General features: G+C 50.0%; 1 protein-coding gene across 3 annotated transcripts in view; it reads left to right on the top strand.

Annotated features, from left to right (window-relative positions):
* The window catches only part of LOC125720947 (AT-rich interactive domain-containing protein 1B-like), an 80,343-nt gene that overhangs the window by 63,540 nt on the left and 2,886 nt on the right, over positions 1–13,917 (top strand). For 2 of the 3 annotated variants that reach the window (XM_048996850.1, XM_048996852.1), the window contains exons 8-20: positions 907–1,231; positions 3,793–3,920; positions 4,709–4,809; positions 4,980–5,120; positions 5,418–5,633; positions 6,165–6,375; positions 8,421–8,568; positions 9,308–9,486; positions 10,034–10,184; positions 10,690–10,809; positions 11,522–11,600; positions 12,197–12,965; positions 13,768–13,898. In XM_048996850.1, the coding sequence (XP_048852807.1) occupies positions 907–1,231; positions 3,793–3,920; positions 4,709–4,809; positions 4,980–5,120; positions 5,418–5,633; positions 6,165–6,375; positions 8,421–8,568; positions 9,308–9,486; positions 10,034–10,184; positions 10,690–10,809; positions 11,522–11,600; positions 12,197–12,965; positions 13,768–13,898 (2,699 nt within the window). The remainder of the gene's footprint in view (positions 1–906; positions 1,232–3,792; positions 3,921–4,708; positions 4,810–4,979; positions 5,121–5,417; positions 5,634–6,164; positions 6,376–8,420; positions 8,569–9,307; positions 9,487–10,033; positions 10,185–10,689; positions 10,810–11,521; positions 11,601–12,196; positions 12,966–13,767; positions 13,899–13,917) is intronic. The other variant, XM_048996851.1, reaches the window with a different exon arrangement.

Here is a 13,917-nt window from a genome sequence, read left to right as displayed (position 1 = left end):
GAGAGTGCCAGGGGCACATTTTTGTTATTTTTCATTAGATCCCCTGTCCTTCCTCACTTAGAGGGACACGCTGAGTCTCAGATCTCCTTGCTGATCCGGGTGGCTCCTTGGTTTTTCCCGCGGGCCCTGGTGGCCTGCTTTGGGCCCCCGCCCCTCTGATTTCGGCTGCTGCACCACTTTGAAGCAATCCTGACTGCTGCTTCTTCCCCGTTTGATGCGAGTCCCCCTTCGTCGGCATCTCTGTCATGCAGAGCGCCTTTCTGCTGATGCAACCCGCTGAAAAAGGACCCAGATCCGCTCTGAGTCACAGCGCCTCTCCTCCGCAGCGCCGATTCATCTTCGTCGCCCCCAGCCGGAAGAGGCTCGCTGCTCTGGAGGGGGCTGATCCCTTTTCAGAGGCAGCGCTATTCTCCTGGGATTAAGCCGAGCCGCTCCACCAAGGGCCCACAATCGGGTCCAATCAGGTTCTCCTTGGTGACGTCGGCTTTTCAGTTCTACCTGATTCTGGGATATGTGTTGAGATGGATTTGGGCACGATTAGGAGGCTGTTGGATCATGACGGTGCCCTCGGGGGGGGGGGGGGGGGGGGGGGCTAGTGTATACAGATGATCAGAAGTGAAAAGCGGAACACACGGGTGCTGCATGTCCCCGACGCGGAACCCAGTGTCTGCCCCCGCCCCGGGTCTCCTGTTGGCCCTGGGCGTAATTACAGCTCTCCGATTTCACACTGTGACTCCTCTCTGTTACTATGCCAATGGTGCTGTGACCCACTGGGTATTTTTAACATGAGTTCTGTAACTCGACGTGTGGAGCGACACCACACTGTAGAGCAGGTGGCTGACTTGCCAGCCGCGCCCCCATTTGTGATGATGCCCCCACTCATCTCAAGAGCACTCTACCCCCCAGGTAACTACCCCCGGCTGCCCGGATACGGAGGAGCCCCCGCCGCCAGCTATGGTGTCCCGGGCTCTGGCGTGGGCAGCAGCCCCATGCATGGTCAAGGTCCTGGCCAGCCCTGTGGTTCCATGCCAGCTGGGCGTGGCGTGGGCATGGCAGCGGGCGTAGGGAGCCGCCCATATCCAGGCAACACTGGCGGCCTGGCCCCCGGCTCACCTGGCATGCCCCAATCGTCAGGGCCCGGGATGGGGAGACCACAGCCCAGCGGCGGCCGCAAGAGCCAGGAGGTAGCGGTGTCCGCGATGCAGGCCGGAGGGAGCACCACGACATCCAGGTGGGTATCAGTTCTAGTCTGCGTTTTCGCACATCTGTGTATTCCTCAATGCTGCATTTATTATTTTCAAATGATTGCACCACAGACCAGGTGCCTTGTGGGTGTGGGATCATGACCCATCAGTGCTGAGCCTGTGGGTTGAACTCGGCCCCACACTCTGGAGGGCAATGTGCCCGTTATATAGGATCACCAGGATGAGTTCAGGGGACTCTCTGTCACCTCCTGTCGGATGGAGCTCGCAATGAAAGGAGAGTGATGGATTAGCGAGATCCTGGGTCACGCGCCCTTGTGATGCCATCAAACAGCTCCAGTGAAAACATGTAAATGCAACTTGTCTGTGTGTCTGCGTCTGTGTGTATATGGTGTTTTTTTATCACTTCTCAGGTAAAGCATAACCCTTCTTTAGTAACAAGCTGTTAATATTATGGCCGTTCAGCAACCTGACCTGACAGAGGCACCATGCTGTGAGAATGTGGTGTCTGTCTGTCTGTCTGTCTGTCTGTCGGTCGGTCGGTCGCAGCAGGGACTTGATGTCCAGTTCTCTTGAGGTCTTACCCTTCCTGCTTTAGAAGTTTTAAGTTTAATTTGAAACTTTGCCTAAATACCTACATTACTGTGACAAGCAGGGTCAGGGCCCTTCCTCCTTTTCCACTGTAACTGTTACATGCAGTTAAAACATGACACTATGTGTCCATCACTGGCGCCTCAGCATTCTCCCTCATTCCAGTGGGTCCAGGAGGCTACTCAGCGTCACCTTGCTTCGCACATTGGGACGTGGTTCATTTTATTGCGGTTAGCCCTTGTTTGGTGTGGAAATATCACCCATTTCGGGTAGCTTTAAACATCTGTGAGACATTAAGGCCAAACTGGACCTGTAAGGTGCAGTGTGACCTAGGCATGTGTTTTGTTTTGGCTGTAATCCTCGGAGGACCATTCTGAAGCATTTTTAATGAAAAGTGCAGTGACTTAATAGGTCTGCCCTCCATTCAGCGTGACTTGAAATTAATTCGTAGGATTTTGCACAAGCTCGTAAATCAGGATTGAAAGAAGTCTCATCTGAGAAAAGGTCTGTTTAATGCCATTTGCGGAGGGCTGGAGGGAGAAATACTATTAAAATCTTGATGAGTGTGAGGCTTATGTTTTCAGAAGTAACATTGACTAAATCCTCTGGAATTCCTCCAGAGGTTTAGAGGGGTTGTTTCCACCCAAACTCTTTACATTTTGGGCCATTGGTCTCACTAAGATGCGCAGGAGCCAAACAGAAACGGAGCTTAACGCTGTTCTTCAAATAAACCGAAAGGAAATTAACAAACTGAGAAACGCTCTGGGGTAAAGCTGCCAAATTTATTGGAGCTGCAGCTTTTCTGCAGCTCTGCAGAATGAATATTTGCCCCTAGTTATTGTCTGAAGTGTTTGCTTCTGCTGGTGTTGGCCTAGTTATGCACGTGGAGCTGAATTTCATGCATGGTTACTCCGTTTTTATGTGTGATTATGCATACTTCATGACCATAACCCTTTGATGGTTGAATTTGTGGGTACTACTGATGAAGACGTGCCTCATGGTTCCCCAGCCATACAGTCTCACTTCCCTCATCCGTGATTGGCTGCTCATTGATTAAAATGCTTCTATTGGGCAGTTCTGGTCACATGCTTCATTCTCATAATGCATCAGTGCAAAATGGCTCCCGGTTTCGTAGATTCCAATGATGGTCTGTAGAATCCTGGGTATGGTTTTGCAGTTTCTGGCTAGTAAGATGTCTATCTGAGGGTCCCCCCACCCCCCCACCCCCACTAGGTGACGCATTTGTACATTTAGAGGAATTGAACTGTGAATGGAGTGATTTCACTGTGATTTTCTAACGACTGTGGCACTTCAGGGATGCATTAGTCCCATTCTGGGTCTTCTCACCAGTGTCACCATCTGAATGCCTCGGCAGTCTGCCTTTCAAACATCTGTGAACGACAAATTGGTGAGCGCCTCTTCTGATCTTTTCACCTTTAAATGGTGGATTTTTCAGGAAATGACAATTGTAGGGTGAGAAGGTCGCTTGTGTGTTATCTGTACCATTCAGCAGTTATCACAGGAGTTTACGCACGATCACTCTGGCTTGCTCCTCCTCCACCTTGGTGCCCCCTCTGCCACAGTCTTCTCCTTTGTCATCCTGGATTTAAGGCTTCTGGAAAAGATAGCGGACCCCAGCCACAGCCACTAAATCAGGGAGGGGGACTTTTAACAGCTTTCTGCAGCAACAGATAACTCTCTTCTAGAAAGGTGTCTTGCCTGTGTGCAGATGGTTCCCAGCTGGGCTACCGCTGATTCCGAGAGAGTGGGTTAATGCTTTTTAATGCACTGGCCAGAGATATGTGCTGATGGATAGGCAGTTTTTTTCAGCTGAGTGGACACTGAGTTAAAGTGGTTCTGACCACCAGGACAGGCAGTCTGTCTGCCATAGATCAGGGCTGTGAGTCGGTCATATGCTCGAATGGTCTAGTCTAGCTAAAGAGCCGCGTTTCTATGACCCTGGCGTGTGACCCATGATCTGCTGCTCTCTGGGTTGCAGGCAGGGAAGCTACCCTGGTGTGAATCACATGGGCATGATAGGCAGCGCTGCGCCTTACAGCCAGCCAGTCGGGAACAGCTCTGGGAGAATGACCCCACAGGCCCCGCCCTACAATGTCCCGCCCTCAGGTAAGGTAGCAGAGGGGATATTTGGTGCAGTTTGGTCATATCGCAAGGGGAGTTGCCATGACAATACAATTGATTGTCCTTCAGAATGACATATTCCATACTCAAGGAACGATGACGTTAAGCAAGAAACGGACGTGCTTTTTCTGTTTAAATCTAAAATGTATTTTCACTAAGGTTGCTGTCTTCGTTTGAGAATGGAAATAACTTGTAGAGGCCTGGAAATAGTCCCTGCATGGAAATGTATGAAAAATCCCAGAACACACCAGGGCCCAAGAGACAAGTGGTTTCCATGGAACCTCTGTTATATAGACTGACATTATGATTTGGGGAATAGGTCTGTTCTGGGAGTCCCTTGGTGTAAATTCTGCACTACATCAGCCTTGGAGGAAAGAGCAGATCGGCCCCTCCGGTGGCTGGGGGCGCTTTTGGGCCCCATCAGACCCATCAGGCTCAGCACCATCATCCCCTCGGCCTGCCGTAGACCTGCAGAGGGACCCTGTAGAGACAGACATCCGCATGGAAAAGCCCCGATCTCAATAAGCCTGGATGAGCTAGTGCAGATGATGGTGGTGGGGGTAGCTCCACTCACAGCAGCTTCAGGGCTACCGCCCCCCCCCTCCCCTCCCTCCATGTCAGTCTGCCCTCTTGTCATCAAATTTCAAAGACACCTCAGACTCAGAGGCCACGGCCCAGTTCTTCACCGGTCTGGGATGAGGAGCGGAGGCCTGTGCCAACTGACCACCTAGAGACTCAGCCCCTGATGTGCCGCTGCTCTGCCCCCCCCCCAGGACCCCTGCCAACAGCAGCTGATGGCATGATGCCTCTCGACCCAAAACAGAAGCTGGACAGCAAGGAGGAGAGTGCTGGCCTGGAGCCCCAGAAGGCAAAGGTACCCGGGGGGCCTGTACCATCCCATCAGAGTAGGGGGTGTGGGTACAGGGGTCTGGTGCTGGGCACATGGCAGCAGGCCTGGCCATGTCTCTTGGTGTGACTCAGCTTGGTAGCTTGCCCATGCCCCCCCAGTCACCACACTGACACATTTCTGCATTTTCTCCCTAGGACGGTTACCTCTCCAGGTGTCCGTCACGGCCACCCACCCCCTCAGCGCTGTCCCCCAGCCCCGCCAGCCTATCCTCGTACCACGGCGACGACAGCGACAGCATCAGCAGTCCTGCCTGGCCCCGCACTCCCTCCAGCCCCGTGGGTCCCCTTTGTCTTCTTCACTGGCCTTATTTTTATTTTTCTGCTCTGTTTTCGTTTTGTTTTGTTTTTCCTGGCTGCTCGGTTTGTTTGTCTGCTGTTTGTGCTTTTCGATGGTGAGTGTGTGTCAGAGAGAGATTACCAGTCTATATTTTGACCCGAGGGAGATTTATAGGGGAGGTCTCCTCAGATGGCTGTACTGGCCCGCTCTCTCACTCTCTCACTCTCTCACTCTCTCTCTCTCTCTCTCTCTCTCTCTCTCTCTCTCTCTCTCTCTCTCTCTGGCGTCACCTGCAGCAGAAGCCCAACTCCTCCTCCACGCTGAGCGGTGAGAAGATCACCAAGCTCTACCAGATGGGTGTGGAGCCGGAGCGCCAGGCGTGGGTGGAGCGCTACCTGGCCTTCATGGAGGATCGCGGCACGCCGGTCACTAGCCTGCCCAGCGTGGGCAGGAAGCCGCTGGACCTGTGCCGCCTCTACATGTGTGTGAAGGAGATCGGTGGCCTCGCCACGGTAAGCGGCCACTCAGCCAGCACAGCCAGATTCACCGAGCGCAGGTGTCGTTCTGCGGGTTTGGACTCTTAAGTGCCTGTGACCGGAAGGTCATTGGTTTGAATCCCGCAGCCGGCAGGGTGACGTCACCGTCAGGCCCTTAAGTCAAACTGTCTGACCCTGCTATCTTAGTTGCACCTTGTTTTCGATAAAAGCATTTGCTAAACAAATAAATGTAAATGAGCCCGACTGCACATTAAAGGACTCACTAAGGCCTAGATGACTCCGCCCCCCATTTCTGCAGTCCATGGTACATGAACTACAGACAGCAAATTAGCTTTTTGGTTCCACTGAAAAGTAAAAGGTAATATGAGTTGCAGGCAGGATCTCCTATTGGATAACCCAGATTTGGCCATTGTGGTCACACCATGGAGCTGCCCAGCTGGGTGTCACGCACTGCCCCCGCCTCTCACTGAACATGCCCCCGCCTCTCACTGAACATGCCCCCGCCTCTCACTGAACATGCCCCCGCCCCCCTGCCTCGTGATGCAGGTGAATAAAACCAAGAAGTGGCGGGAGTTGTCTTCCCACCTGAACATGGGCGCCTCCAACAGCGCGGCCAGCTCCCTGAAGAAGCACTACATTCACTACCTGTTCGCCTTTGAGTGCCAAGTGGAGCGTGGGGAGGAGCCCCCGCCCGAGATCTTCGCCACGACCGACTCCAAGAAGCAGCAGACGCCCAAGATTCAGCCGCCATCTCCAGGTAAGGAGTGGTACTGCATGTTGCCACTTTATTAATGCAAGTGTTTGATTCTAATGGGTCATTTTTAAGAGTCTCCATTGCTGGACATCAGCTAAGGTAACACCAAGCATTTTGGTTTTTCAAAGAAAAGTAACATGCTCCCTCCACCTTATAGTTCAGTCCAGCCTTCTCAGCTTTTGAATTCTTGTAGCGTGCTAAATATTTCTGTCCTCATTGCTTCTTGGTGTTTGTAATTCTCTGTAAAACGGGCATGAGAGGCAGCAGGTGAAACAGGGGGGCTTTCCACTGCTTGTTGAACTGTCTGTGTTTACTGTCAGTCCCCCCCAGTCATGCCGTCAGTGTATATTACACACCCCATTCTGTGCTCTGACCACCAGGGCTGTTTGTGCCCCCCTCTTGTCTTTACACCTTCTTGTTTTCCCACATGAAAGGTCCCTCTTCTGCATTTCCTCCAACCCATATCCCATAATGCACTATCTCTGCTAGCAGGGGAGGTGGCCAGTGTCATGTGACCAAGGTTATTAATAGCTGGCAGGCTGTGATGTCACAATGGAGGTGGGGGGGGGTATCCGGAATGCAGTGCCAGGAAGGGGTGGAGCTTGGAAGAGTTAAATAGCAGTGACCTCCTTTTGACTTGTGTCCACAAAGCAGGCCAGTGATGGTTCCCCTCCATCCCGGATGTGTGTTGAGTTCACGGCGCACTGTCGTCCACAGTGTGAGGAAGCACTTACCCCCGTGTAACCCCCACACACAGACTGAACATGCGAAGGCTGGCAGGCAGTCAAGTGGATATCCTTGAAAGAGGATCCCCCCTCCCGGATTCCTTCCCTCTCTCCCTGCTCCCCCGCCCTAACGTGCATGATGTGTTCATGTCATATGACCCCTCTATTACAGACCCAAGGCGTGGAGTTTTTAGGTGCACTTCACATAGGTTGTGTTTTTCTAATTAATCTGGAATAACCCAGCCCAGCCCCTCACGGCTTCAAAAGGCTGACAGAATTCTTCACTTTGAAGGAGCAACTCCTTCTCCCCCAGCCTTGTCCCAGTTACCCCCTCCACCACTCCTTTGCTGCAGTCCTGAGACCCTGGCCGGATGGTCCTGCCTCATGTAGCCTGATTCTGTGCTGTGTTTTGTGGCAGTAGATATTTGTGCTAATCTGCTGGCTGGTCTCACCATTTTTTGTGAAGAATCCCTGGGAGCGAGTCAGTGTCAGCTGGTGAGAGGGACACAAACCTCAATTTACGTGTATCTCCTCTGGTTCAACAAGTAGGGCATTGTGCTAATGACACAAAGGTTGTGGGTTTGAATTCCAGGGAGTGCACATTAATTGTAACCCTTCACTCTACTGTGGGTTGCTTTGGATAAAAGTGCCAAATTATTTTATAGAATATATTTGTAAATGAAGGGCATTTTGTAATATTTCTAAACAATATATGTCACAATGTAATATTAACGTTAAGGTGTTTACTTCTAAACAAAACTTGTAGGTTTCTATATACTTAAATATAAGGATGCACTGGTATCGGTATTGGTTGTAATACCATGCTCATGTCCTCATGACAATGTGTCGATGCCTGTAACCAATACCATGTGATGACATATTAGCTATATCGTTAATGAGCAAAATAAACAGGACAAAATATCTGTGGTATGGAACAAGTTAACAACGGAATCCAAACCATAGTGGACTGCAGACTGTGCTTGACTAAACTATGAAGAGGAGGGTTCATACAACACTAGTAATCTAATTAAACATCTAAAAAATAAACATTAGAAAGCATTTGACCAGCAGTGGTATAAAAAGTTTGTGAACCTCTGCTTTATAGGTTTTAAGGTGACGTTTTTAAATCGTAATTAACTTGCTGGTCAACTGTTTTTCACAGAGACTTAAAACTATGATCACCATGACCACTATGATCAGCCCCCCCTTCCCTCCTGCATGGCGATTCTCCCTTTCACTAATGGGACATGAGCGGCTCGGGGAGCCCAGAGCCCACATGCCGTGCTGACCACACCTCTGCCTGGTGTCCTCTCTCTCCCCCAGCTAACTCTGGCTCCCTGCAGGGCCCCCACACACCACAGTCCACAGGCAGCAGCTCAATGACGGAGGCGGGGGGTGACTTGAAGCCGCCCACACCAGCCCCACCCACACCTGCTCCTCACACGCAGATGATCCCGCAGCAGGGTAGCAGGTAGGGGGCGCACTTGAGTCTCATCTTTTGTGGTTGTGCCGTGCTGTGGATTTAGTTTACTTCAATTCATTTCAGACAACCTTTGTGCTTTTATTTGCCAAAAATAGCGAAATTACACATTTGCCTGATCAGGGTGAAACTGGCAGTTTCATGTAGTTTCTGGATACCAAGGATTTATGGGAAATGAGAAATGGATGGGTGTTATCAATAGGTGGATTTATAACACTGTTGGGGTTACATCTGGAAGACTTTGATACTGACTGTTTGGGCGATGTCAGAAAAAGGTAAAGAGGTCTGCCAGACGCGCTTTCCAAACACCGAGAACAAAATTCCGTATCACGTTATCAACATGTTTGTCATTCCTCATAGATATCAAAACAATAAAACGAGGCATAAGCGAGCGTAAGCGGTCAACAGAAGTTGCAACTCCCCACTCACCCCCTCTTTACCAAACACCCATTAGCAGGTGTGCAGGTAAAATCACAGTCTACCATGCCTAGCATCATGTGACGCATACACCCTTAACGTAAAACAATGCAAGTAAGTGCTACATAAATGTGACATTGAGAATTTGCAGGATATGTAGCACATCCATTAAAATTGTCCTGTGCTCATTTAAAGCTCCTATGCAGAAAGAGTGACTGACACATTTCCTTGTCTGTGATTGTGTCAGTATCTATTGCATGCATTTGCACGTAACTTCCAGTTCTCCTCATAGTGAGTGTCTGTCTTCTCTTAGGAACAGCAGCACTGTCAGTGTGCAGGACCCCTTCGCAGAGGTCAATGACCCCGTCTTCCAGAAATGCACTCCTATGAACCCTGGGGCACCTTACCACCCCCAGGGGGGCAACATGCCAGAGGCTGTGATGAGGATACAGTATGAGGCCAACAAGGACCCCTTTGGTGCTGCAAGGAAGGGTAAGTCTTGTTTGGACTGTCCTTGCTCTATGAATGATGCAGGATAAGCAGGATGTGTGCTCTTCAGAGGCAGGGACGACTTCACCCACTTCTAGCTTCTGGTGTAGTACAGCGGAAAAATATTCTGTCTCAGATTGAAACGTTGAGAAATCTCTGCTGTCGAGTCACCTATGCCCATCTGTGGTGCAATGGTGCCCCCTAGTGGAGAGTAATGTTTTGTTTTAAATTTGCTCACTAAAGCTATAAATAAACCAATTTGTAAAACGTTGTGACTGAAGAGTTGCTCTTAGTACTTAGAAAAAAAAATCTCATTTATTTTCTAGATGCAGTTTTAACTTTTATATTTAGCTCCTCAATCTGCCCAGCCCGGTCATTAAGACCATCAACAACGCTTAGCTTACTTGGGACATTCTGCTCTTTATTTATGCTCCTTAGTTTTGCCTAATGGCAAGAGAAATGGTTATATTTGGGAATGACTCTTACTTTGGGAATGAGTGCTGATTTTAAGTGGAAACAGCGTTTCGACGGGAGCACGCTCTCTCCGCAGGGATGGCCCCAAACGAGCACTTTGGGGAAGGCCATATGGCCGGCAGCGGCATGCAGGAAGCATATGGCCGGGGGCCACCTCCGGGGGCCATGCCTGTCCCGGGCGTGGGCCAGCGCCCCCAGTACCCTTACGGCCCCGGCTATGACAGGAGGTGGGTCCGCAGTGGAGTTTCACTGGATCTTTGCGTTCACATTTATTTATTTAGCAGATGCAAAAAACAAGTGAGGCTAATACCCCAATTATCCATGACAAAGCACGGTGTATACCACCAAAATTAGTATTATTTATTATTCAGGAAACTAGCTATATGAAGAACATTAGAACCTCACGTTCATAATCAGTCTTGTAACCCTGAAATGATTTCAATATGATTCTTTAAGTACTTTTTTAAAAAGGACTTTAGGTTTTTCACCAGTTTAGATCAGAGTTTTCCCATTAAAGATGTACTATTGTAAAATTGAGTTGGAGAGCCAACTACCCGTCAGTAAGATTAACTGGTACTTAAACAGGATTGTTTATTTTTTGAGTGTGGTTCCAGAAATTCAGTCAGCTGATCTACCAGTTCAGAGTCTTTCTGGCACAAATGCAGAATGAGAACTGGCCACTTATTGCTGCTGTCTAACCGTGCTTTTATTTGGTGACCCATGTTCCATCAGACCGGACAATGTGATGGGACCAGAGGGGGGCATAGTTCCCCACCAAAGTCAGAACAACATGGCACCCTCTGCTAATGACTCGGGACTGTATTCTCCAAACAGATACCCCTCCCAGCTGAGGTGAGGACCCACCTCTCTCTCTCGCACCTCCGCATCTTCTAGAAGGGCTTAAAAGCAAAAATAGTCAGCACAACTGTGCATATTTTTCACCTGAAACTTGACCCACTTTTATCCAGCTGCCTTAAGAGATTTTAGTAACTCTGTCTCATTGCAGATATACCTTATTTACAGTGTCCTTGTGGAGATACCAAGACCTCTCAGTAGAACAGTTTGTCCCCTGGCTGAAATAGTCAACATAATTTCCTATAATGTCCGCATGCCCAGGGGGGCTGGACTGCCCGTTGATCTTGGACCCCTCAGTTTTTTTTTCTCTCTACTTGGGAGTTTGTAGTTCCTCTCCTCCATTGTCATCTGTCTTGTTTATTCTCTTTGCCTTCCCATTTCCCAGTTATTGAATTATTCTGTATAAATGATGCAGGAATGTATCTCACCCATGTAAAGCGCCTGGGGGTGACACTGTTGTGAAAGGAGCTATATAAAAATAAACTGAATTGAACATAATAGGCTCTGTAAGTGGTGAAATGTGGGAAAAGAAGCATAGCCTGAACGAATTATGTAACACAAAGAACTGGAAGGATGATTCACTCCCAGTTGCAGTTCCAGCCAGCGGTAAGAGCAGGCAAAGCTGTAACCTGCTCAGACTGTAACCCTGGTTTCCGTGTCAGTGCTTTTGGTAAATGAAGGGATTTATTGTGACTCCATGTCCCATCAGGCACGAGGGCTACGGACAGCAGTATTCCCACGGCATGCCATATGGAGCCCATCAGCCCGGAATGTTCCCCCAGCAGCAGGTGAGAAGCCAGGGCGTGGGGGAGCACTGTGATGTCAGGAACTGAGCCCCGCCTGTGCATGACCATGGATATGAAGTCTAACTGCCACAGAGGCTGCTCTCCAAATCACTGTCAGTGTGACTGATCGCTCCTCCTGCTCGAAGATGCCCTCAGAAGCTCAGGCCTTTTGTTGTATTCCAAGAGTCGACTGATTGCTTATTTGTGTAGAAAATGTAACTTGGCTTTAAAAATTAGCTTCGAACTTGAAAGTAGCTCAAACCATAATTTACTGTCATCTTTGAAATGGTGGTAGTGTTTTTCAAACGATGACTTTAAATAGTCTATTAAATGACGGGGTTACTCAGCAAGTTAGTGTTTGGCCAGGCCTGGTTATTAGAGGGTCTTGTAACAAACTTGTATCATTTGTCTTAAAGTTCCTTTCATTGCCATGTCTGATTTAGCAGAAATAAAAGAAACCTTATTTACAAATTTATAGAATAAGTGCAACATTGATGAATTAGTGAAGTATTGAAGGGCAAAAGTGAATTGCAGTATCTACAGATGATGGTGAAACAAGTGATGCTCATTCAGTCAGTCCAGCTTTCGCTCCCCTGCAGGGCTACAAACGGCCAATGGAGGGGATGTACGGCCCCCCTGCGAAGCGCCATGAGGGGGACGTGTATGGTGGGCCCTATGGAGGGCAGCAGCCAGATCCATATGGCCCCTACGGCAGCTATTCGGGCCCTGAACGCCGGCCCATGCAGAACCCCTTCCCATACGGTTATGGACGGGAACGCATGCCCCCCTCAGGTCCAGTGCCCCCACATGCAATGGGCTCTGGTGAGGGGCCCCAGCCCAGGATGTGGCCCTCCAGGACAGATGTGAACTACCCCTATCCAACTAGGCACGGTCAGGGAGCGACCTACCCTTTGGGCCGCGGGGACGACGGTGAAGGCCTGCCAGGCCAGGACAGCTCGTGGCCCAGTGCCACTGGGCAGCGCCAGCCGTCTTTTCACCCCTCGGCCACCTCCCCCTCTTCCTCCTCTGGACCGATGCCCCATATGACCACTAGGCCGCCGCCACCCTCGTCATACCAGACACCCCCCGCCATGGCTGCCAGCCATGTTCCCCGGGACCCCAGTCCCGCCCCTTTCCAGCGCTCTATGGAGGTGCATCCATCTCCCAGCAAGGGCCACTTTATGGCTTCTGTAAAACCGCCAAAGCCAGGCATGCCTGTCCCCATGCCGGGGCCCGCCCCAGCTCCCGGGATGCCTGGCCAGGCTCCTCCTCCGGTCCTCCAGCGAGAGGTCAGCTACCCCGCCAGTTCGGTGGAGGGCACACAGGCACTGCTGAAGCCACGTCGTAAGCTGACCTCCAAAGACACCGGTAGGTCCTGCCTGCTCTGTTACCCAGTGTCATAAACAGGCCATTTCCTCCTGCTGTGTTTAATCGCTATGCTGTTAGGGGATCAGCGTCGTCCCATGCATCCGAGCCACCTCTTAAGGAGTGTGTAAGGCCCCATCATTGTAGAAACAGGTTACAGCCCAGATAAGATGACTTTTGAGAGGAATTAATAGAGCCCAGAACAACTTATAATGGTAGTGGCTTTGTTTCCTGGAGATGCAGAGAAGATCCAGTTGGGGTTGAGAGTAAAAGAAATTTTCAGTTCTGCAGTGTTGTAAAGAAAGGAAATCGGAGATACTGTAATGGATAAGATCTATAATGTGGAACTGCATTGAGATTAAGGTGCCTTCCATCTGCAGTAAGTTGTCCTAACAAACATTCCAAACAAGTACAACTCTGCTGCTTTCTATCTACCATTTCCTAGTGTATTCGCACTAGGACACGTCACAGCCATATAACATGAAACATGGCTGTGACGGGTCCTAGTGTGAATACACTAGGAAATGGTAGATAGAAAGCAGCAGAGTTGTACTTGTTTGGAATGTTTGTAGGGACAACTTACTGCAGATGGAAGGCACCTTAATGTAGGATGAGAAACCACCTGCTGTGTAGGAGTAAGAAGGGGAAGATGCAATCTTAGCAATAAGGGAGTTTGTATAGCAGGCATTCTGGGATCAGCTGGGGTCAGCTGTTTGTCGGCGGGTTCCGTCTCCACTGAGCGTCTCAAAAAGACAAGAAACAGGGAGTATTATAGGGGCAGAAATCACTTTGGACCTCATTGCAGGAACCCCAGAGGCCTGGCGTGTGATGATGTCCCTCAAGTCAGGCCTGCTGGCAGAGAGCACCTGGGCCCTAGACACCATCAATATCCTGCTTTATGATGATAGCACTGTGGCCTCCTTCACCCTCTCACAGGTAGGACTACATCGGCTGA

The sequence above is a fragment of the Brienomyrus brachyistius genome, unplaced genomic scaffold (assembly GCF_023856365.1).
Source record: "Brienomyrus brachyistius isolate T26 unplaced genomic scaffold, BBRACH_0.4 scaffold27, whole genome shotgun sequence".
Taxonomy (NCBI): Eukaryota; Metazoa; Chordata; class Actinopteri; order Osteoglossiformes; family Mormyridae; genus Brienomyrus; species Brienomyrus brachyistius.
This window is presented reverse-complemented; position numbering and strand designations above follow the sequence as displayed.